The 25,134-nt window shown below is 35.3% G+C and overlaps 1 protein-coding gene across 1 annotated transcript; it reads right to left on the minus strand.

Annotated features, from left to right (window-relative positions):
• Positions 1 to 3,830: 3,830 nt before the first annotated feature.
• On the minus strand, positions 3,831 to 22,549 carry LOC109243424 (protein arginine N-methyltransferase 1.5). Its single transcript, XM_019410357.1, has 23 exons — positions 22,308 to 22,549; positions 17,470 to 17,587; positions 16,536 to 16,645; positions 14,742 to 14,831; positions 14,548 to 14,616; positions 13,977 to 14,068; positions 13,763 to 13,838; positions 13,581 to 13,667; positions 11,848 to 11,938; positions 11,095 to 11,186; positions 10,968 to 11,003; positions 10,818 to 10,886; positions 9,436 to 9,504; positions 9,241 to 9,294; positions 9,050 to 9,124; positions 8,258 to 8,350; positions 8,031 to 8,134; positions 7,517 to 7,565; positions 7,322 to 7,408; positions 6,546 to 6,651; positions 5,160 to 5,247; positions 4,611 to 4,704; positions 3,831 to 4,335 (listed from the first exon to the last, which is right to left on the minus strand). Exons 1-23 carry the CDS (start codon positions 22,443 to 22,445, stop codon positions 4,252 to 4,254), a joined length of 1,971 nt encoding a protein of 656 aa, XP_019265902.1. The 5' UTR covers positions 22,446 to 22,549; the 3' UTR covers positions 3,831 to 4,251.
• Positions 22,550 to 25,134: the final 2,585 nt, after the last annotated feature.

Genomic DNA, 25,134 nt, shown 5'->3' on the forward strand with positions numbered 1-25,134 from the left:
AATTTAATTAAGTATTCTAGTTGGCTTGCCTGACAGCGGTGTCCGGCGCCATCACGACCCTTAGTGGATTTTGGGTCATGACATGGCTGTGGCGCAATTTACGGAATGTTTAATAGTTGAGGGCCAGGGCCAGCGCCCCGCGCTGCCCTAGCTCAAAACACAAACACGTCCTAATTCGACTAGGACTCGGTTATTTCGATGCATATTGCCTCACATTTTGCTCATGTCTCGTAGATTTTAGATGTTTAATATGATGATTTGTGCTAAATTATGGTATTTCTATGTGTAGGAATCATTCGGATGCAATTTGGGATGAAATGGCGCGAATTGGAGCGAAATTGGGAAGAAAAGGCAAAAAGTGAAATTTGAGGGCCACAGCCAGCGTTAGGTTAGCTTGAATACTCGACAGATTCTTATGAGCAATATTAACCCTGTCAACCAATAAACTAGATAAATTAGTTAGTCAATTTAATTGAAGAATACAATAGGAATGTTAGATAGCTCATGACCATAGATCGCTTTCATTACATTGATATCATAAAAAATCTGTTTTTCCTTTCTTCAGTGTTCACCATCTATTTTCCTTTATTTTGATTAGTTTAGAATTGAATATTTCTAGATTTAATTCTTGTTCAGATTTAGGATAGTCTAATTTAGTTAATAGTTAATCACAAGTCCTCGTGGGTTCGACATCCTATTTTTAGTCACTTTATTACTTGACGACCGCGTATACTTGCGCGAGCGTTTGGCCGCAACACTAATTTTTAAAATGTGCCGGAGAATTTCACTTTGGAAGATAAAGTACTCCATATAATAACTTCATTCCCTGGACTTGAATCTTACATATGTAGTTAATACAAGGGATACCTGTTACAGCGTGATTGGTAAAGTTACTGCTATATTATAATCAGGATGTCACAGGTTCGAGCCGTGAAGAACAATCTCTCACAGAGATCCAGGAAACCCACATATAACAGAAGCTTAGTGTACCGGACTAGCCTTTGTACCATACTATTGTATTATAGTAGAACGTGTGGCTGGTATATATAGACGACAAAGAGTGTAATTAATTTCGGAAGGTGACCTGTGAGCTGCTGTAAAAGTATTCACAAGTTTAAATGGACCTTAGTTACACAAGCCACAGCCGTTGCGTCTGGAGCCGCCCTGCTCTAGATCTAGCAATAACATGAGCTCAGAATGAACCTGTTTAAAAGAAAAAGGATTATTTGGAAAAAGATTATTCTTTCTGTCCTAATTTATATGATACATTTCGATTATTATGCAATTTAAAGAAAGAAAAAAAGATTTAAATCTAAAATATTAATATTTATGTAACTATAAATCATCTCAATAAAGATAATTTAAAAGTTTAAAGTAAAATTATTTATAATATAAGAATATATATATCCTTTTTTACATAAATATTAAAATTAGGATAGATTATTAGCCACCTCAATTCAAATGCCTATAGCAAATACATGTCAGGACATACAAGACAAAATTTTATCTTCTGCATTGCATTGACTTTCTCACCGCAGAACGCCATTTTATTGCTTGATATTCTTAACTCTCATCGCTGCAAATAATAAAATTGGACAAGTTGTGTTATTTCGATTATTTTTTGGAAAATCTTATAGGAAATTAAAATTTGAGGGAAAATATGTATTAAAAAACAATGAATGTCGTTCTAAGTCTAACAACAACGTACTTAACTTGTCATAATATAAAAGTACTAGAAATGATAAATATAATTTGAATATCTCTTGTTATTTCTCTTACACTTCACTCTTTCTCTATTCCCACTATTCTACATTTCTTGATCCATGTTCCAATTTGTTAGCACACCTTGCATTTTTTATCTGTTCAAAAAGACTGACACATTTTTACATTCATGAACTACTAATATTTACGTTTTCATATTTACCTTAATATGATGTAGTAATTCATGGCATACTACACCAAAATAGCTAAGGCAATCTCATTGAGAGAAGTGCATAAGATCACTTGATATGATAATTTGCTAGGGATCATTCAGAATGGTAGTTTTGATATTTTATGTAGAATAACTCAATTATATGTGTCAAAAGTTTTTCTATTAAATATTGTCCGCCTAAATTACGCCACACAAATTAAGGTGGAAATAAATTTAAAATGTTACGTATATCCACGAGAGTATGCCATGTTGGTTCACATGCAATATGCAGACTATGGATATGGATGATAATAGTTTTTTTTTTATTTTACTAAGTTATCTAGTATATGTATTATTATAAATGTAAATCTTTTGATATATTTATCCCTCGATTACAATTATTACAAAAGAACAAAGACACCGCAAAATTATTGTGTTTTTTAACATGTCCAAAGATGAACATAGATATCTAGGGAGCACAAATGGGTATGAACTCTGAAAGACAGATCTGCCGTCATTATCGGGATAATTAATGTCTGTTTGTCTCTTTTACATATTTGGTTATCAACCTCTAAGAAGGCTCAAAAGATGTTCTTTTATTATTTCCTTTATCACATTTTACGTGACACAATTTCTATTTAGTTTATTCCGAAAATGAAAGACATATTATTTTTATATTTAGAATAATTTAACTTTAAATCTTTTATTTTAGTTATAACGAAATTTTATAACCAAAAAAATATGTATAATTTATTTTAGTCCATAAAATTCAAAAATCCTTTTTTTTTAAATTTCATACCAAGTCAGCTAGTGCTACCACCAAAGGATGTGGTGCAGTGGATGGGACTACTCTTCCCTTAACTAGAGGTCTCGGTTTCGAACCCCGAGTATGAAAAAATTCTTGGTAGGGAGAACTTCTCCTCGAATGGTACCCTACGCGGTGCGAATCCAAATAGAGTCGGGCTCCAATGCGGGTACCGAGACACCTAATGGAAAAAAAAAAAAAAAACTATAGTGCTACATCAATTGAGAAGGAGTAATTAGTAGTACTATATTATGCAACTTGCTAAGCACCTAACGTGAACAAACTTTGAGCCAGAGTGTTTTGGGAGGGAGAGAGAGAGAGCGCCCGCTAACTAGTCAGTTCAGTAGGATAATATAATGCAACTTTCGGGAGTACAACTTAAGTTCTTGATCAAAATTGGCCTGTCTTGTTGGGATGACAATTTTATTGATTAAATCATAAATTACGAATTTCTTTAAACTTCAACTTTTTAGAAAATCAAAAAGATAATTATATAAGAAATACATATCGACTTTAGATATACAAATTAATCCCTTTATAGAGGTGGGGACAATTGTATCCTTCCATGACAAACTTGTAACATATATAGTGTTGAAGGTATGAAAATTGCAGCGATAGCGTCATTGAAAATGCTTAATATTTTTTATTTTATTCAATTTCTACAGATTTTATATATATATATATATATATATATATATATATATATATATATATATACACTAATTTTAAAAATAAATATATACATAAAATAACGGGCACTAGTTGTGCAAAATCCTGTGTGGATCATTATCCTGTGTAGTTTCAACCCACCAATGATAGCATCAAGAAGTCTTATCAGCTATCCCCAAGGGAGCTGGAGCTGGCTAAAAAGCTCTAACACATTGCAAATACACCTCCAGTACCAAAGCTTGATTTTCTCTTTTGAATACTTATACAAAACTTTATGACATAGTCTAGTTGGACCCATAAATCATATATTCCCTATTCAAAGCTTCATAAAAATACACATACATACATAACATTAAGAACCAATGAACTTTGTAATCATCCCTCCTTGTCATTTTCCTTAAATAGAATAGTGAAAGTTAAATAAGAAATCAATTAAGAAATACATTGATACAAAAACGACGAACATGCTTAGTGATTCAGGGAAAAAACAATAATACCATCACTCGGCATTTTATCTTATACATGTTAGAGCAACTATCGGATTTTACACGAGGAAGATCACATATAGCACAACCCAAAATACATCCTAAAATGAAAGAGATTATTCGACTACATTGATTTAACGTATCTGTACCTAACTCTACAAAATTTCTACTGAACAAAATTTAAAGGGACCATGAAGAGCACAGACAATCTATTGGGTGCTCAGCACCAGTTGGCATTTCCACAGCTTACGCAAAAAATCAGCCATTTGGAGGCATGATTATGACAGTTTTAACAAGTAACACTAGACTTGTATAATTCATTTGAATTTCAATATCACACCATGCTGTCTCGAAAGCCCAGACAACACTGAAGAAAAATCTTACAAGCCAACCCAATATGAGCGACCACTGCAGTTGTGTATAGGAGATGAACTGGGAGAAGTCACGCACCACTCGTACCAAACCTATATTTCATTAAGCAAAAAGTTTAGAGATTGTCATTCAACAAACTCGCAATGAGGTCAGGAGCAAAATATGTCCTGGTAAATTTTCACTATCTGGGTTCTTGAGTATGGAGATTCAGATTATTGAGGACACGGATTCAGTGTTTTTTCACTCACAAGGGAATTTGCCCTTCTATCCGGAGTTTAATCCAACTCACTTCATGTTTTTATGATCAAAATCATTACTCCAGCTGATACAGATGGGATCATACACAAACATGTTTGGAAATAATTACCTTTGAAGTACCACAACAACGCCAAATATGAACTTCTAGAGGAACACCAGGTTGAGCAACGATAGGCGTCCGCAATGGGAAAAATATAGGGAACCTGATAAGAATGAGTAAGAAGTTGGTCACTTTTTAATCCACGACCAAGAAATAGTTACAGAGATGGTGTTTGAATACGCAAATATCACTTTTGATTGAGGTCTCCTAATGACTTAGTGGGTAATTAGTTCGGCTTCACCAAAACAAAGTGCTATAAAAAAGAGATCAACACTATATCTACACCAAGATTAAGAGCCCGTTTGGACATAAGAAATTTTTCTCTTTTTTCGAAAAGATTTCACTTTTTTTTCGAAATCAACGTTTGGTTGTAAAATTTTCAATTCTCACTTGAGGATGCATTTTGGAATTTTTCAAAAATTTGAAAAACTCCAAAAAGCTGTTTTTCAAAATTTTCACTCAGACCACTCCAAACGCCCACTAACTAACTCAAAGAAGATAGGTCAAATGCCTCTAAAGACCCTAGAGAAAAGTAGGCAGAATAAAGAATTAGCATACCAGCTGAACATGTTCGGTGTTGCTGTTGATGGTTCAATACCAAGATGAACGTCCTTGTAAAGAACAGCATCAAAGTAGCCTGCAAATCCTGTTATTTAACGGCGAAATCAATGAGAAGTCGGGAAGGAGTAAACAGAAAACATTCTTGTATAGAGCTTCAGTAAACCAAGACTAAGCATTGATAAAACCAACAAACTAACACCAAATCAGTCCAAATGATGAAAGAAACTATGTATTCCTAACTCATAACTCCCTTTGCTCATGGAAATAAGATGAATTCCGCCAATGCTGGACAAATACACTAGACGGCTGGACTTGACAGCATTAATGGATTGCATTAACAGTAAAAGAGAAACCTTTTGTTTTCTGTATGCTCATCAATAAATTACCATTGGAATCAATAAAATATAAAGTAACTCGCAGAAGAATGAATGACTTCTCCTCACTTACAAGACAAAACAGACAGGGAAAGAATTAAGCAGTAGCACATATTTGTTTTGAACAAGGCACTGGTGAAACCAGCCCCCACTTGCCGAAACCATTATGCCTCAACCCCAAGCTAGTTCGGGCTAGCTATATAAATCCTCACTACCCATTTGGCTCCATCTGGATGAAGGAAATGGACCTGTTTGGATCAGGAGCTAAAAAAGACCTTTAATTGCTAGATGTCATCGCACATTCATGCTTATCCAAGCCAAATGAATAAAAATGATTTCAAGTTCACCACGTATTCATCAACTTTGCTTTTTCCTAAAGTTACTATAATTTTTTCTAAGATGTACTTTAATTTTATTTAGCATAAAATCAATGCTTATAATTTCTTAAAAGAGGTTTTATTGGGGCCAGGTCAAAATGTCAATTGGGAAGTGTTGAATAAATAGAAAACAGTTGCACAAATAGAATTATTATGTGGGCAGAACCAGGAAACACAACCAGAGGTGAAACACAGACCTGCCCAGCAATTCATCCTAGACAATATATATCATATGCTCTGACCAAAAGGTTTAACCATTAGCCCAGTGAATAAAGACTAATAAACCTATGGTTCAACAGTTCGAATCAATAATGGAAGCGGTAACATAGGGACACAATTTTGTTCTGGATTAATGTTAGACTGGGTTCAATGAGCATCTCTAAAATGTCACCAGTTTCTTTAGTGCATCTATCTTTGCACCGTCCTTCACTAAATACTAAGGCACCATTTGGACTATATTATCCAGCAACAATTACACGATGAGGAGAGTGTTTGGATACCCATCTTCTTTGTCGCCCTTTATCACATTTCTGAATCTGTAGCTGACTATAAATACAACATCATTCGTCATATTTATGGTATTTAACTACAAAGTAAAGCACAGGAAATTAGTATATGAGTATGACAAATACCGTGAACCAGGGCTGATCCAGTGTCAGTGGGTATCTCAAACTGTAGCTTCTTATACCGATGATTGCTTTTCGTAGTTGAGTGCTCTGGATGATTGAATGTAAAGACCTAACAAAAGATAGAATAACCAAATTTAAGCTGCAGAACTGATAGCTCCTCCAAATGACATAATACCTTTGAGTTAGCACGAGCAGTACCTATGCCTTCTTTCTTTTTTCATTCTTTTCTTTTGGGTAATTTTTCCTCTTTAAATTTCTAATGCACGAAGCAGTGTGTTACATCAGGTTCTCTTTACTCTTTGGGACACAGGATGTGGTTCACTACAGTGAGGTTGGAAATGGGATGCACCACATCTCAAAATCACTAGTACTCATAACGTCATAACATTTTCCTTTTTCATGCATTGTTAATTTTTTGTTATTTTCTTCCTTGCTCTTGTGGAGAAGAGGAGTATTATGTCTGGTTCACGTTACTCACTTTACTGTTCGTGAAACACATTGAGTGGATTCAATCATTAGTATGAATTTCATTATGTTTCTGTGCTAAGCTTCTTTTTTTCCTGAAACCAGTTGCAACATTTTGAAGGGAGAAAATTTACAAAGATAACCTTGTGATTCTTTTTTCCCATGAGTCAGCAGTTTAAGCAACTCTTATGAGTATCTTTGAACATTTTGCAATGTTTAGCCTTTTCAAAAGTGTGTAAATTTATTTGCTGATCTCATTAGCGGAAAAACTGTAAGATTCTAATCAGGATGCTTCATGACGTAAAGGAACTTACTGGTTGAGGAGAAGTAAGTCTCGCTATACGATGGAGCTTGACAACATAAGCAGTTTCGAAGTGCACAAGATCTTTGTGAGATTTGATCTGTGATAATTGTATCAATCATATAAAAGCTAAAATAGATAAAGTGAACATGCAAAACTTAAAAGGGAGGTCCCTAAACCCCATATAATATTAAAAAATGAGGCTTACATCGTTGTATAATTTTGAAGCAGTCACAGGCTGGAAAAAACTTGTATACCTGAAATAAGCAAGAAATTTAATATCATTGCAGATTAGTAAAAATTGTAAGTTTAGACGGACATAATCCACTTCTAAATCGATTGTAAAATTTGCAGTTAAGAAGATAAAAGAGATTGAAACTACAGGAAACAGTGAGAAGACAAACATCATTTCTCAAGGAGACAAATTTCCAATATAGGTGTTTATGTCACCAAAAGGCACTTCAGTGCTCCTCCTGGAATTACTGTACCTCCCCAAATTTGTAATGGAATCACGGAAGTCTAATATTATCAGACATGTGAACTAATTAGTAAATTTCTACTGCAGATGCTCACAATGAGCAGGCGCTAACCCTATTCATATACGATCTTCACTGCAAGAGAGCAGTGAAATATTATCAGATATGTGGATCGTGTTTAACTAGTGTATACCCTTAAACATAAAAAAAAAAACAAATGACCATATACAGCATTTGAATACATACAATGATGGAACTGAAATTCCGTCTTCCTTAAGGAATCTCTGAGCACCATCGAGACACTCGGGTGACAGTTCATTGTCACCAAATGACCCAAGCAATTCACTAACCTGTATTAGTTAAAAACAAATGATGAGTGAGGAATTCAAATGACAATTTGCAAATGAAAGAACAAACATTATATTTTATGAAGAAAATGAATTGTTTCTTGATCTGAAGACTCGGTTTAATACCAAAATGTCAGCTTTCTCCGGAGCATCCCAGCAGCGCATGTCACTTGAAACTATGGTGACAATTTTTTCCCAGCCCTCAATCTTTAGTAAGCTCTGTCTCAAATAAATAGTGTACGCCAAGATAATAAACATTAATGAGAGTCAGCTAAAACAGTAAAAGAGAAGTCAGTTAGCTCCCAAATCTTCCAACAAAGAGTTTTATGGAAAGAGAATAAAACAACAACGAACGGTTTGGATCTTCCATCAAATTTGAAGCCAATAAAGATCCAGAATCCATAAATGATGTGAAATGCATGGAACAAAGGATTCAGAGTTTTGCTAATCTTCGAATTATGATTTTCCCCCTTTATACATTTCAGGTATACGTAATATGTCTCTCAGCATCCATACATCCAGCTTTATATTGCACTCTTTACATTTTGGGAAGTCTCAAAATGTTTAACACCGTTCCATTTCCATTCAACTTTCACAACACTGAAGAATTCAAATTCATTAAACTATTTGACTTTCATATTTTGATCTGATGTTTTAACAAATTTCTGTCTATTACTTCAATATTTCTTCCATTATCCTCAGATAATTTATATATAAGTCAAACTAGAACCTAAACAGCCCAAAATTTCAAAATCCAGCTATCTCGATGTTTACTTATTTCAGTGGATATCTTAGAATAGCTACTGGAGTTTATGAGAACTAAACACATTCTAGACTTAAAAAGAAAGGAATAGCAACAATATCCACGCATCAAAAGTTCATGAAGCTACATTAAAAAAGACAACAATGAATGATTACATGTAGGGTGACAATTGCATTTGGATTTTTCTCAACAGCATAAACTCTCAACTTGCGTCCAGTTTCTTCAGCAGCCTGTTAGCGACAAGGTAAACAAAACAAAACAAAAAAGATGATATATTGGCAAAAGTCAATTGTCTGTCTTCCATTTTTTTCTTGTTTTTACATTCTCTACAGGAAGACATTTAAACCTGCAAAGAAGCTCTGACGAGAGGTCCACGTCCAGCTCCAACAACCATCAACACCTGCAACAAGCATTTAAAGAAGTCAGATTAACAGCTGAGGATGCTACCAAAATTAAACTCAAGATGAAGTCCCGAGCTGTTTAAATGAGAACATGTTAACATCTAAAGCAAGATAGATAATTTTCAAGGCAAAACCCTTACAGTAGTGATTGTAGCTGCATTTTCATCTGGAACCCTGTCGACTAAAGCTTTCGCAACCGCTCTTTGATACTGCCAGAATAGGAGTCAACAGTGATCAGGGAACACAACTTTACTAGTAAACAATACACTTAACGCTTAATATTTACCAATTAACCACTGACTCTTCCCCAACGTTATGCAGGGAAGACCAGTTGCGAATAATTAAAAGGACTAGGTAAAGGAATCAAGTGAAAGATAATAAGGTGTTACGTGTGAGTGTATATCCGTACATGTATTTGCTAAGGATGATGAAAACATGAAAGCAAAGCAATCAGGCAGCTACAGTTTTCAACTATATAATGGATGAGACAAACATTTATTTTACAAATATGATTTCCTCGTATCCGAAAATTTTATTGTGCTCTTTGGCTTCTACTGGATAAGGATGCAAGTTAAGAGAAAGAGCAACCATCTTAAGTGTCTTCAAAATGCAAAATATAGAATTATTAGGGTAGTGAATTTAAATAATCCTTGCTTTAGTGGGAGTATAAGGTACAGATCAGATGGAGTTTGTTCATTATCAGATCAATTCAATCCCAACTTGCACAACTATTTGAATTGCAGTCTGCATTCGGATAAATTTTGAGATTCCTCAAACGACTTCAAACGAAAATATTTGGGGAAAAGCTAAGGAATAAACACAAGCACAATGAAAGAGTCAGATCTCTTGATATTCAAGTGGTGAAGACTAAAACCAAAGTGCTAACACCATGTTGTCAACATCTGTACACGTCCTTAACAGGGCAGCCTCTTGTTTCTCCCAGAAACAACAATAGATGATAATAGGTTATTTTAATGGACATTTTTCTTTCAAACAGAAATGAGCATTGCAAAAGTATGCCAGTTTTAATTTTTTTTTATAAAAGACACACTGCTTAGTACTTCAGAACATTCTAACCTATAGCAACTACCAACAAGCCCCTGACTAAGAGCCCGTTTGGCCAAGCTGCAAAAATCAGCTTATTTTGAGAAGTGCCTTTTTTCAAAAGTGCTTTTCTCAAAAGTACTTTTGGTGAGAAGCAGTTTGTGTTTGGCTAATTAGTTTGAAAAGCACTTCTGAGCAGCAATTAGTGTTTGGCCAAGCTTTAAAAAACTGCTTCTAAGTGTATTTTTCTCAAAAGTGTTTTTGGAGAGAAGCTACTTTTTTCTGCTTCTCCAAAACTGCTTCTGCTTCTCCTCAAAAGTACTTTTCCTTCCAAAAGCTTGGCCAAACACCTCAATTTTTGGCCAAAAGTGCTTTTGGCCAAAAAAAAAGCACTTTTGGCCAAAAAGAAGCTTGGCCAAACAGGCTATAAGTTTTGTTTGAGCTATGTTGCTATAATTGACAATAAGCTTGAACATACCTGTATGTACTTGATCGAATCTTTCTCGAATGTTTCATAAGTTTGCGCCTCCAAATTGTCCATAAGAGGCTGAAGGAAAGGAATCAATAAAAAGAAATTCAACTACCATATAAAAGAAAATTATGAAGATAGAGAAGAAAGCGAACCTACCTGTAGGGGAGACTGTAAGTAATCTCTATAGCCAAGCTGAAATAGAAAAAACTCTGAGTGTCATTTAAACTTAATAGAAAAGCGCCACCCAGTCACTAACACCCCCAATGCACAGGAGATACACTACCTCAAAGCGTTCTTGTTCAGGAAGTGGATCCATCCTCTGGTACAAATAAGCAATGTAGTCCAGGTATGACCTTAGCGGATGTCGCTGCATGCCTGAACAATGTTAATACAAACTAAAGCATTCTTGCTAACAATAAGACTGCACATAAAGGAATAGAGAACCTAATGCTTGCATTTCCAAAGGTGTATGCTCTGGCGATTGAGAAAGAGGCTATGGTGGTCGATTGTTTTACGAGGGATAACAAGGGTTCACGAAGGATATAAACTTTCTAAGGCGACCAAGACGCAAATAGGACAAGACTGAAGAAATCTACCTGATGGGGTAAGGGGGACATGGTTTGAAATAGATAGGAACGAAATCTTTTATGATGATATCTTATTATATTGAGTTAAGAGAAGGAGACAACAGGGAGGTGAGGAAATATTATGTGGCACAACGCGTCGAAGAGATGGTCTTGTTTCGCAGTGCATGCTATATTAATAAATTAAAGGAGATGGAGGTGAATTGATGTTTCTTATACATAGAATATGGAGAGGATACGGATCATCTTGGTTGCACGTTAGCTTGACAACACAATCAAAACGATGGTTTTATGGATATTCAACATTTCATGAGTATTACCAGTGACAGTGGAAATAACAACCGCCAAGTAGGACATAACAAAAGATTGGAGTGAAACTAAGGCAGATTAAAATACATCATTGGGACTTTCTGATTATCAAAATTAATCTCAATTACGGTTCAATGTCATACCATCAACGCCCTCACTTGGATTATTACTATTGTGATTTGACCCTGAAGTTCCCGTGGGGAGATTCTGCATTTGTTGTCCAGAAATCACTATCTGCAGGAGACATTTACAAGAAAGAGTTCATGGTAAGATCTCAAAATGATGAACATCACATGATTATCGAACAAGATAATTAGCTAGTAGAAGAGTCGAATGCAGATAACAATTCGGCTGATAACTCGGCATATGAAAATTAGCTGATATGACAAGTATTCTCAACTTGCTAGCAAATGGTTAGATGGGATGAAGCAGCTATACTCAAATTGGAAGTCTAAACACATTAAAGGAAAATATGTGAGCTTAAAAAGACCATTCATTCTAATGAAAATATTGAAACCCCTGCTAAACAGATGAATTACTACAAAACCATCTGAGAAATTTTACATATCCATCAAGTCCGAGAAACATATGCATGTTAATTGAGCAAAAACTTCAGTTACTCATTTGTAGGCAAAATTTTGAAAATAGGTCAGGACCAAGCTGAACTAACCTACCAATGTATTAGCTCGAAACACAAGAGATGTATATAATTTAGGTAATGAGTTACTAAAAATGGCCAAAACTGGAATAAGTGTACATTACACAAGAATCGTGATAAATAAAACGGAGGTAGTGTAAGTACTAGCTTCCACTTTGTCTTCAGTTTTAAACAACCCAATCCCCTTCAGGCCCACTTGCACTTCAGTTTCAAAGAATCCCGATTCCGTTCAACTCCTCAAACACTCCACCTTTTATCAAGTAAATAAAGCTCCTCTAACACTCCACTTATAATTTTTATTTCTCCTTCATACCTTACAAGCAATTTCCTTCCACCAGGCAATGCACCATTTCTCTTTCAAGATCCTGCTTGTAACTGGCTATTCATATGCCCAGGCTACCGAGCTTTTGTCATCATCTATCATACCTCCCCAGAAATGAGTCACCAGCAAGTGGTCCATGCATTTACCACCATTTTGAGCCTACACCAAGATTGACTCTCACCTTTAGTTGCTTTCGAGATGAAACGAGACAGTGAAATCAAACACTCCCCAAGGGGTTTCCATCTGCGTCTATATCACATTTTGGTAAGGACCCTATTTCCTCTTCCACGTGTTGCAGCAAATATTATGCTAATCCAGTTTCTGCAGGAATCCTAGTGAATGAATCACAGAATTTAGAGCATATGGCAAAAATGAATCACCTAAGCAATTGCATTTCCCAGAATTATTTGATCAAACGTGGCTAACTTTTCATGCTGAATCGTTTTGTCAGCCAACCATTTTTCCTTGGACCTTTCTTCAGGGTTGAGGAGCCCGTTACCGTGGCCGAGTTAGATTTTAAGGTTAGTTACCTTCTTGTAGATCTGTTCCAAACACTAGTATAGAATATGTACATATGGCTGAGTTTGTAAAACGGTGTTAAGCAAACAATAAGAATTTGTAAAACTAAAATGGATCTACCTACGGCTATCTTTTACAAATGTATCAGCAAAAAAACATAGAGCTCAGCAGAAAAATATAGAGAGCGACAGAAGCATTTTCTCTACTATTGACAGAACAGTTTAGATTAGTGGCCTTTACCAGCAAATGATCAAAAAACAAAGACTGCTCCCAGTGAATCTGTCACCACTCTTTAATCCCAAATTTTCAAATATGCATTGAACTCTATTGTTAATGGCAAACTCCACAAAATAGAGATGAGGACGAGAATGTGCTACCTGAATTGAGTGGTTAAAAAACCCAGTCAATAGATTTTGGTGTCGTTTTGACAGACAAGGGTAGCCACGGGCATTGGTGAGAAAAATCTGGCAAATCAGCACAGTAACATTTACTTACTTGGAACAAAAGCAGTATCAAGCACTACATTGGACAAAGAGGGGCAACCCCTTCAATTTCTTACATTGGAATTCATTATGGCAGCTCTAACAGGCTCCCCAAACCACCGTGCAAGTGAATTCGCAGAGGGCAATGAGCATCTAGGCAGCAAGTAAATTGCATGTAAGTATTCTGACATAATCACGTCAAAGAATGTCAATTTACAGAATTCTCCTCAAAGTTTATCACCTAGAATCCATAAAATTTAAAATAATAACACTTCACAAATTTATACATACAGAACATCAAGTGCAACTGAGAGCTGACTATGATGTTCACCGAGAGTACGAAACGAGTTCCACATTTCCCACGAATCTCTATGTTCTTCACCCTGCTTGGCATAAAGAGATCCATCATCAAACTAAAGCACTAGTTTTGAACTTATCTATTAAAATCAAAGTGTTATGCCATAGCTCAGACAACATAAGTATAGAAAATTAGGGAGAGAAGCTTTTGGGAGATTTGTCAGGTCCAATAATTAATAACTAGACTTAAGACTAAATGCAGACAATAGAAAGTGATAAGCAGGCCATTCACTTCTACCAGCAACTCCAGTACCAGCAAAAAGAAAACCAGAATCACTTCCTTATCAGAAAGGTAATTTGAGTAAAGGAAATTAATCATCATGGTCAATGGCTTGGCCAGAAGGATCGAAGTGTAACATAGAAAACGCCACCAAAATAACAATTATAATTATGACGATTGCTATACCATCTTCCATTGGCACTGAATATTCAATAGACAAGTCTGACAGCTCGGGGAATATAAAGTTATAGATCTTCACTAAGCAGTCATGCAGCAATTACTCACCATAGAATTAGGACTTCTATTTCCATCGTCATCATCATCAGATTTCTCCAATGGAATCCTTAGCCACAACTTCAAGCCACAAAACATCAGAACGAGAATATGAAACAAAAAATATACAATGTAGGCGCACGTTTTTAAAGTTTAACAAAAATGGAGGAAAAATAACTAAACCATAACAAAGACAAGATTGACACCTGCATATTGCTTAGATTCTGTAGAATTTGATTCACACATCTAGCATAATTAGCACAGTTCACTCCCTTGGGTGACGGTAGAAGACATGCCTGCAGGAACAGAAGGTTCATGAGCAATAAGCAAAAGTATGTTGCTTAACTCAAGCAAATAAAGGTTGCACATACTGGAGAACGCAAAAAGAAAAGTAACTGCTAACTGCAGTTACACAACAAAGCAACCCCCCACCCCCCCCACCCCCCTTTTCTCCACATTCTTTTGATGGAGGCAAACATGGAGAGGCATGCAAAAGTTGCCAACCCAATAGAAGGCCACACGGCTAGACAGTTTTTTCCATAATGGTGGTTACAGGTCAACTTTTGTGCCTAAACTATTCCATCAGGTACCTAAACCAGTACAGATACTGGGTAATTCTATCCACCAACGCTGGTATTCAGAACACTGGTCCAGCGCTGCTTTTATTCTAGCTTCATCCACCGTTAGGCCACACCACTTGGTAGGCCTTCACAAATAGACTATTGCTAATCTAGAATTCAAATTATCTTTAGCAGTTGTCAGCCCGAGGAAAATCTAGTGGCTAACGAAAGCAAATGCGCAAACAATGAGTTTAAGGTGAAGAGTGGAACAGTTGCAAAAGTAGAATAACTAAATCCACTTACGTTCCACAGTCTCTAATATAAGAAGCTTAAGGAACTAAATATGTCTGATCTTATCAAGAGCCCTTACACAATATGCAGTTTATATAATGAATTAAGCCTTGAACATACTGATATATAGGAAAGAAAACTGGCAAACGACTCAAAATATCTTGGACTTATGGTAACTTCAACACAAGATTAAAAAATAATCCCCAAAGTTGGGGCATATATGCCAAGAAGAAACTCCAGGAAGGTAAAATAACTACTGGCTAAAATCACCAATCACCAAAAACTCTCTCTTTTATAAGAGTGATGCCCAGGACAGCTTGCACACACCTCGACATCTGGTACATGCTACTTTCCACCAGGTATTTGGTAACTCTATCCATCAATGGCTTAGGCAGATGGGAAGAAATCACATTGTGCTTATTGTCACTACTAGGATTTAAACCTTGGTCTCCAAGAGCAAAAACACACACTCTCTCTACACACACACGCAAAATGTTAAAAATCTTTTTCAAATCCATTGGTTAACATGCTCGTTTTCAGCCTAAGTTACCTCACCGACATTCTAGCTATCACATATAGGAAAAGAACAAGTAATAGACAGACAAAAATGAAGAGTAACAGTAGCATGAGGTTCTTGCTTGTTGTCCTTCATTCCTGCCTCTCTGTCTCAAAATCAAAGTCTCCAATCAGATTTGACAAAATCCAACACAAACCGCATAGCATATTCACACCATTGGTACATTGTCATGTCAAGTCAACATGGTGCTTGTGGTCAAACTGTTGAAATTTAAAGGTGGCTAAGAAGAGTGATGGAGACAAACAAATTATAGTAGCACTTTCTGTATATGCTTAAAGACATTTTGGCGAAACGCAAATCTGTTATTAGAAATTTAACAAATACTCTTGTTCATGTCGATACACTTTTATGTGAATGAAGCATACTTTTGTATGTTGGATAAACACAAAGGACTTATATTGAATTGGGGATTAAGTGGGTGCCAACCCTGTTTAGCGTAGGGGGAAAAAGACAGCCAGAGAAGCATATAAAATAACTAAACTGCAAGAAACAATAAAAATCTGAAGATGATAAAAATAAAGAGAAAGGAACACACTTGCAAACCACAACATAGAATACTGCAACAGTCTCACCTGCAGTGAAAGGTGAGAAGCCCAAGCTATTTCTTGTTTGAGAGCAATCTCAGAATCCCTCCGAAGCATCTCATCTTCAGAATCCAAGTCAAGCCATGAGCTAATTTTACCTAGATCACATGTGCCAGAAAAATAACAAAACTGAGATGATGTGGAGAATGATCCATTAATATATCAATCACTATTTTAGAACCTTCATGAGTAGATTTCATGATAAGGACTATGGAGAGACAATTAACAAACAATTTGTTTTACACTGAAAAGTCAATCTTGGATATTACATTATAATTCCTCTGATCGATAAACAATATTAGCATCCCAAAATAAAAACGAGATTCTTTCCATCTATCTGCTTAGGATCCATGTGATGATTCATTTTGACTATCATATCCACAATAGAGAAAAACCACCAAGTCTGCATCTAATATACTGAGGAGAACATCCAAAGAGAATAAACTTGTGTATTCCTTTTTTTGCAGCGCAACGAAAAAACCAACAATAAATGCATCAATACTTATCACCAAAACGAAAAAACAACAGTAAATGTGTCAATCAGACATTAACGGGTCGTTTGGTTGGAAAGAAGTTATCCCCGGATTAATAATCCTGGGACTAGTTATCTCGGGATTAGTTATCCACCCTTCATGGGGATAAAAAAACACTACAATCCCCGGATAACTAATCCAGGGATTAATTATACCGCAATTTTATCACAACCAAACATGGGATAAACTCTTCTTAAAATTAATCCCTGGATCAATTATCTCTTATCCCTCCTACCAAACGAGCCCTAAGAGACTAACAAATGAGGATTTCACAAAGGGTTTCAAATTGCTGAGGAGGATAAGTAAGACATTCACCGTGTAAAATAATATACAATACTTGGACCAACATATATTAACTAAATCTAAGAATGAAGAGAAAGAAGCTCTACCAACAACATGACTACTCCATTGGGAAGGGCTTAGCACCAAGTCTGACCCAGCAAATGGAAGCACCCCAGATCCACCATTGCTACTCTCCAGTAAGCTAGGCCTATAAGCAGGATCCATCTGCATCACAAAATTAAGGATTAATAAAGCTATATTGATTAAGATGAAATTTGTAGAGTTATTTTCATTCTGAAGACTAAGGCATCCTTTACTATTAGCACTCCAAGCAAAGATAGAATGCTCTAGTATAAGACACTATAACGAGTGACATACTTATCGTGAAAAACAAGAGAACACATATCTTTAGCAAGCACACCTAATATAAACTTCGATGAGCGTCTTCATTTCAAATTTAATGATGCTTTTTATTAGATTATGGCTGAAGGGTCTATATAAAAAATAGTAATAACAAAAACAATAATAACAAAATTTTATGGTCATGACATGCCATTCTCACTAAGAAAACATGCCATCTTCTTTCACTAAATTCTCTAAAGCTCAATGTCTTTCTCATTGTCTGTGCTACAATCCTTTGTCTTTGCTAGACCTTTCTATCTCAAGACCATCTACCAATCACCACTTGCACAGGAAGCGGAAAGTTCTAATTAATTACACAAGTTTTTATTTACCAGATGGCTACAACTATGCTCAATTCCAAACAAGTTGGAGTCGGCTATATGAATTATCACTGATCATGTTTCTCCATTTAAACTCATCTCATGCCAATATTACGTAAATACAAATAAAAATACTTTAAAATTTTGTAAATTTTCTAAACGTATAATCTCTTTCTGGCTAAGCCACTCCTAAAAAATAGGACCTACATTTAACGTGTTAATGTCTAAGACATATTCGCCAATAATATGTACTGCCTATTTAGATCTTTTTCTTCCATTATACCCTATCTTTTGCTATATCTGCATGCATCTCCAGAAATTACAGGTCCTTCGAGATAACTTCCTTCCATGTGAATTTCAATGTACTACGTCCTTTTTTAGAACTTTCACTCATTAGATGGCTATCAGAAATTATTCTATTGTTTCAGCCCTCTCTTGAAAAAGTATCCTATCTTTTCCCACCCTCTTTGTGCCTTTTCAATAAGATTTCAAAAGATGATATTTACTCCATTGCTTCCCGACAAACTTGAGCTGAGCTCAATATCATCTTAGTATTAGTGAAAAATAACAAGACAAAAATTGTGGGATAGGTACAGTGGAGGAGTAAAATAAAATTGCTACTTGATTAAATAACCTAGATAATAGCCCCATGAAACAAAATTCCAACACAATTCTACATTTGTCGTGTCGACTTTTCTTCACAAAAAAAAAAATAATTGTATCTGCTTTAACCCCCACCCCCCAACATGCCTAATACCAAGAATGAAAGAACTAGATAACCCCTTAAATCAAGTCAAATCTCGCAATTGTTGAAGTTTTCTATGCATAAATAGAACATGGATCTATGTTTCTCATGAAGTCAATATCCAAACATATTAACTAAAGAAGAGAAAGGAATTACTTCGATGTGTATTTTGTAAAATAAAGGAATAATAAAGGGCACATATGATAATATCATGAACATATATAATGGGCCAACAAGCCACCCAAAATTCTTAAACCCCCCCCCAACCCACCCACCCACCCCACCCAAAAAAAAAAAATTAAAGATAAGATACCATGACATTACAACACCAGTGAAGTTAAAAGCCCATTTAAGGCGATTTTAAGCTTGACGCTCGGTGATATCAAGGGTCTGCGGATTTCCTCGTTCAAGTGCATGCATAGAGCACTAGAACAAGTACCTTATGGCCCGTGATTAGAAGGGCAATACCAGAGAGGAAGTGATATATTAATTTTCATCAACACGTTCATGAAAGCCATTTTTTAATCATTAGAAGTAAGAAATTAGATTTAATACAAGACAACTAGTCATTGGAAACTTAAAGTTGCAAAACTAAATCAAATATATAAAATGGACATTGGACTTAATTGAAATGATCTTTACTTCACATATTTCCTTTAGTTATAATTTTTCGACTCATTTCTCAATATAATTATAGTCTAGAATTTTTTTACAGTGGTGGTGTTCGGGCCGGCTTGTTATTGTCTACCATTATAGTTACTTTTTGCTGTGTTACATATATATTTTTATATTTCCTTCATTAGCGAGCTTCTTCTTTACTAAAGCCAATGCCATAATTGCGGCTTTGCGATTAAACTTTCCAAAAGACCTTGACACCTTTCTACACTCTTTGCATTTGATAATGCTTACGTGAAACCATAATTAACAACTAAAATAATTAATTAAGCTTAAATAAGCATATATTCTCCTCATAGTGAATTAAAAATAGATACTATTGAAGATATAATTAAGTTAATGAAAGTGTACTCCCTCTACTTGCGTAAGTAGTTACTTGTTAGAATAAGTGGTCAAACAATTCAACATAATGTTAGAGTAGGCAGAGCTCCCCCGTTCGAGTCTCTCTGCCACAAAGAATTTCCATGTAACTAACCCATAAAATGAATTAAGCCAGTTGAAGACATCATTAAGTAAATAAAAGTGTGCTCTTTCTAATATTTTAAAATTTTAAATGAAATGGTCGAACAATTTAACGGATATAGTTAGTAGCCTTCATATTAAATAATCTCGATTTAAGTAAAACACATGATAAAATGATTCTAAGTGATTCAAGGATTGTTAATTGTGATATTAGAATCCCATATTGAGGTAAAAAATGATTCCACTATTGCTTATACCATAAGCCAAAATTCAGCCATGAAGGATAACATAATTTCACATTTTAGTATTTTACATCAGGATTATTTTTCCAATCCTAATAATCAGACAACCTCTAAAGATGCTTACCACGTGTACTAGAACTTCCTTATGTACCTATTCAACTACAATGGTTTCAAAGCAAGTTGAAGAAAATTGGTCCATTATTCTATATACATGTATGGTGCTCAATCTCGATACATTATCCGAGGGAGACAAGGATATCATCATAACTCCACTTTGTACAACGTCCCTACATATATTTCTCCTTATTCCAAATTCAATTATTGGAAAGAAAAAAAGCTAGAAAGACCGATAAGGAATTTTCTTTGTGGGAAAGAATGAATCAGGGGGGAAAAAGCATCATCTTTTGTTACGGAACAAGGTGGCAACACTTTTATTCAATCGAGAACCAGATACAAAAATATTCTTAGGTATGTACAACAACTACTACTACACCTCAATCCCAAGCAAGTTGCGATGGGCTAAATAGATCTACGCTCCATCTAAGCTCATCTATTCTTATGTAAGTGAAATATAAAATATGCAAGTGCGAGTATGTTTGTGGAAAAGCATAATTGTTGCAAAGTACAAGTACCGCACACTACTGAGAAGAGAAGACATATGTTCCTATAATAATATGGTTCTTAGAGCTGCATGAAAGGTTTACTTTCACTTGGTCAATATCAATGGACTATAATATAGCTGAAAATTTATAGGAAATGGATAACCTATGTCAGTTGCTATTTATGTACAAGCAATTGGGAAAGAATGTGAATTATCTGTTGCTACAATGCCACATAGCAAGTAAAATGATGGACAAGGCATCAATGGTTAATTTCAGCTACTAAATTTCCCCCGTCAAACCCCCATATTTTATTTTTCAGTTAAACCCTACACCTCTTAAATCCCATGTGAGGGAGTCAATAGTGATCTTTTTGCAATTTGTTGCATTGATGACTTGAATCACCAATCTGGAAGCTGCTTTACACTTGCCTCTTCGTCAAATTACTCTTACAGATATGACAGAAACCCTTATCATAAACTTAGCAAATTACAATCATTAAATTCTTCTATTTCTCAAAATCACACATCTTACCGAGCATTATTCAGCTAGCAAACCAGGTCATCATATTTGAATTTTGAAAAGGCAAATGTAATGTCAACAGCCCGAGCGAAAGTGACGAAGATCAAAATTCACCAAGAATTGGGCTAGGAAACACCATTCATGTTACTGTTGGTGACATACTGACCATTCACACATAGCAAAAGAGGGCATTATGGCCCATATGTGACTGGCTAATTGGTCACCGTTAATCATATTTTCCAAATTAAATCAAACATATTGAACAATGTCCTAGTCCAGCTAAAAAGAAAAGAGTCAGTAATATCAATGTTTTCTTCCTTATACAATATACATACAACTCTCCAAACTTAGAATAAACCTTTTAAAAACTTAATTAAGTCAAAAAAATTAAAGAAAAATAAAGGGATACAAATTCTCGGTAAATGTGCATATTCAATCGTGCCGCATACAAAAGCATGTTATTAAATGGAACACGTTTCTAAATATAACCAGTCTTTTTTGGAATACATGAAAAAGTTAAGTAGCTTAAGAAAGTAGCATAACATCAGCTTTCGACATAACATATTTATTTTAGCATCTCAAAAAATTGAAATTTGATTTTACTTTTTAATTCTCAAAGAAGATGGAAAGTTGTTTCCTCATAAACTAGAATTAAGCTGAAAGTTCATCATGATAATTGGAAAAGTTTATAGACGCCAATTTATATCAAGTGAAAGACCGCGAGCTTAGCTGTGTTAAAAGGATAGATTGTCCAAAGTTACAATCAAGTTTAAAGACTTCATTATTTCCTTTTATTCATACTTGAATTTTTAATCAATAAAGTTTCATTATTTTCTGAGGAATGATATTGGGGCAGGCCCAATATCACCGAGTTCGAAACATTCTCGGTTATGCTGTTTTTTTATGATCAAAATAGAAGAATTAAGACTTCTAAAAGCATGTTTAGGGTTTAGGGTTTAGAATTTATGGATTACTAACCAATGGTGCAACAACGAAGTCGAAGCCGCCATGAATGTTGAGAGACAGAAGTTGAGGCATGTCATCGCTGAACTCCGTCTCGACTCCGCAGTACTTGGCATCATTTTTCTCATCTCCTTGCCTTTCTCCGAGCGGCATTGTTAAAGTTCCTTCTACTGCGTTTGGAGGCCGAGCTAGAAGAGCTCAAGTGTGAAACTGAGAGTGTCTCGTCCTAATTGAAGGGCGAAGGGCGGGGTTTTGCGGGGGTTTTAGGCTATATATGTGGAGGTGGCTAGGGTTCTGAATTTAATCGGGTCGGATCATTTCGGGAAACCGAAACCGGATTGGACAACCCGGGTTGAGGGGGAAGCTTACCTTTTTCTTTCCTTTTGGGGTCAAATAAGGAAATTAATATTAGTAACACTGATAGGGGTCGTTTTAGGATTTATTAGGGAAAATAATATATGTATTAATTTTTATATTATTAATTCTTATATAGTAGTGTTTTTCAACTTACATATAACTGACACTTGTATTTATAGTACTATTCTTATATACTGATTTTTTATTATACGCGTTGCACGTGCATTCTTATCAATGAATATAATATTTTAAAAATTATATAAATATTATTAAGCAATATTTATATATTAAAAAGAATAAAGTCCAGAAAATAATGAATGATATTGAACTAACTCTGTAAAGAAAAAAAACTTACATTACGAAATCCCCCAAATACCTTATATTATGGGTATGTTTTCGTTGTTGTATACATGGAAAAAAATCACTTTTAACCTCTCCTATTCGAGTTTACTTAGTGTTTATTTAATTTTTTTAAAATGTAGTTACTCGAGAAAATATTTGAACGAAAATATTTAACAACACGATATTGGAATTTGAAACTTTGACAAGTAAAACTTCAGCACCCAATGAAAGTTCCAGTTGTTGAAGGTGTGAAGTTCAGTATTAAATGTTGAAATTGTTTCATGTTAGCTAGGGGTGAAAGCATTAATTTAGCTAAAGTTAAAGGGACCAGTAATTACTTTACTAATCTATCTATAATTAAAAGCAGAAGAAAAACTCCTACCATTAAGCCAAGTGGCATCATCCCAAACTGCCACTTGGCACTCTAAGACATTGCTCCAACTAATTAGGAACTAAAATTTTATTTGGAATAAAATTGGCGTACAATTTTATTTGGAACAAAACTGTCGTACAAAATTTAGTAGAACTTTCAGAATATTTTAATTTTTTAAGTATTATTAAATGATTTTACATGTGAAAACCGGTTAATCCATAAATATTAGTTAAAAACTTTTTACTTTCCACTTACCCTAAATTATCTCTGCAAAATCACGATAGTCAAAGTTTCCTCAACTATCTAAACCACGATTGAAAGTCACGATTGAAATCCACTATGCTGGGTAACAACTGCTCAAAACCGCAAACTTATATTTCTTCCACTAATACACGGTACTTCAATTCTAATCTTCCTACTGCTATCAGGATTTCAAGAAAACTTACGGCTTATGCAAAAGATGGCTACTCACATTGACTTCATCAAGGATATAACAATTTTAAAGATGCAATGGAAGTTGAAAGTTCGGGTTGTCCGTCTGTATGAAGTACCGGATCGATTTAATCCAGACACTACATTCTCAATTGAATTGGTTCTACAAGATGAAAAGGTATTTTAAATATGTTATTGCCTTGCTAATTCGTTTTGCTCTCTCTTTCTGAACTTGCTAATTCTTTACTTTTGGGGTCAAAAGACTGGATGTAGAAACTGTTTTTTAAGTTGCAAAAGATACAAATCCCTTCAAATATATTTTTGAAAAGTAGAAACTGATTCCTTTTGTTCTGATTAGAGCAAAAATATATTAGAGCAGAAACTGTTTTTTAAGTTTTGCTCTCTGTTTCTGATTAGAGCAGAAACTAATACTACTTGTCAATACTAATACTGCTCTATTTCTACTGTTGAAAAGTAGTATTAGTATGAATTAAGTTGCAATGTGGAGTTGTTGCTCTATTTCTTTTACTTATTAATTTGTTCAACTTTACTGTTGAGAAGTAGTATTGTCACGACCCCAATTCGCCCTCCGTGAACTATCGTGACGACACCTAGTCTCTACGACTAGGTAAGCCTAACAAATGCGGAAAAACAACTAAACTTGCGGAAGTAAAACAATTTGAAACAGAAATAAGAAATAACCAGTGTATACATGTGCCGCTCGGCATACACCATATTTAACTCTCAAACCAACACATAAATCCAAGACCCGGAAACCCATGAATCACAAGCTAAGAAGTACTACATAGCTCTAACTCCAGAATGTCTAACAAGAACTGAAATATAGAAGGGGCTAATACTAAACAGCAGGAAGAGAAAGAGACTCCTCGGTCTGCGGACGCGGCAGATATACCTCGAAGTCCCGTAGAATCGCCTCGCCTCAATAATGGTAAGCCTGATTAGAGGTACCTGGATCTGCACATGAAAAACATGCACCGGAAAGGCATGAGTACACCACAGCGGTACTCCGTAAGTGCCAAGCCTAACCTCAGTTGGGTAGTGACGAGGAAGGTCAGGGCCCTACTGAGGTTAAATAAGATATAAAGTTTAACAGTGTGAAATAACAGTGTAATTAAATAACACAAGATATAAAGGACGGCCACAACTATTAAAAGGCAAGTAAAACACAGTAAAGAACACGACTCAGCTCCGAGATAACAACCGGGGATCTCCCATGATACCGTCCTGTAGTCTCCAAATATAAATGTCATATCCAGTGGATCTCCCTGGTGCAGTCCCGTAGTCCAACTCATAAATGTGCAGGGGGATCTCCCGCAA

The sequence above is a fragment of the Nicotiana attenuata genome, unplaced genomic scaffold, assembly GCF_001879085.1.
Source record: "Nicotiana attenuata strain UT unplaced genomic scaffold, NIATTr2, whole genome shotgun sequence".
Classification (NCBI taxonomy): Eukaryota; Viridiplantae; Streptophyta; class Magnoliopsida; order Solanales; family Solanaceae; genus Nicotiana; species Nicotiana attenuata.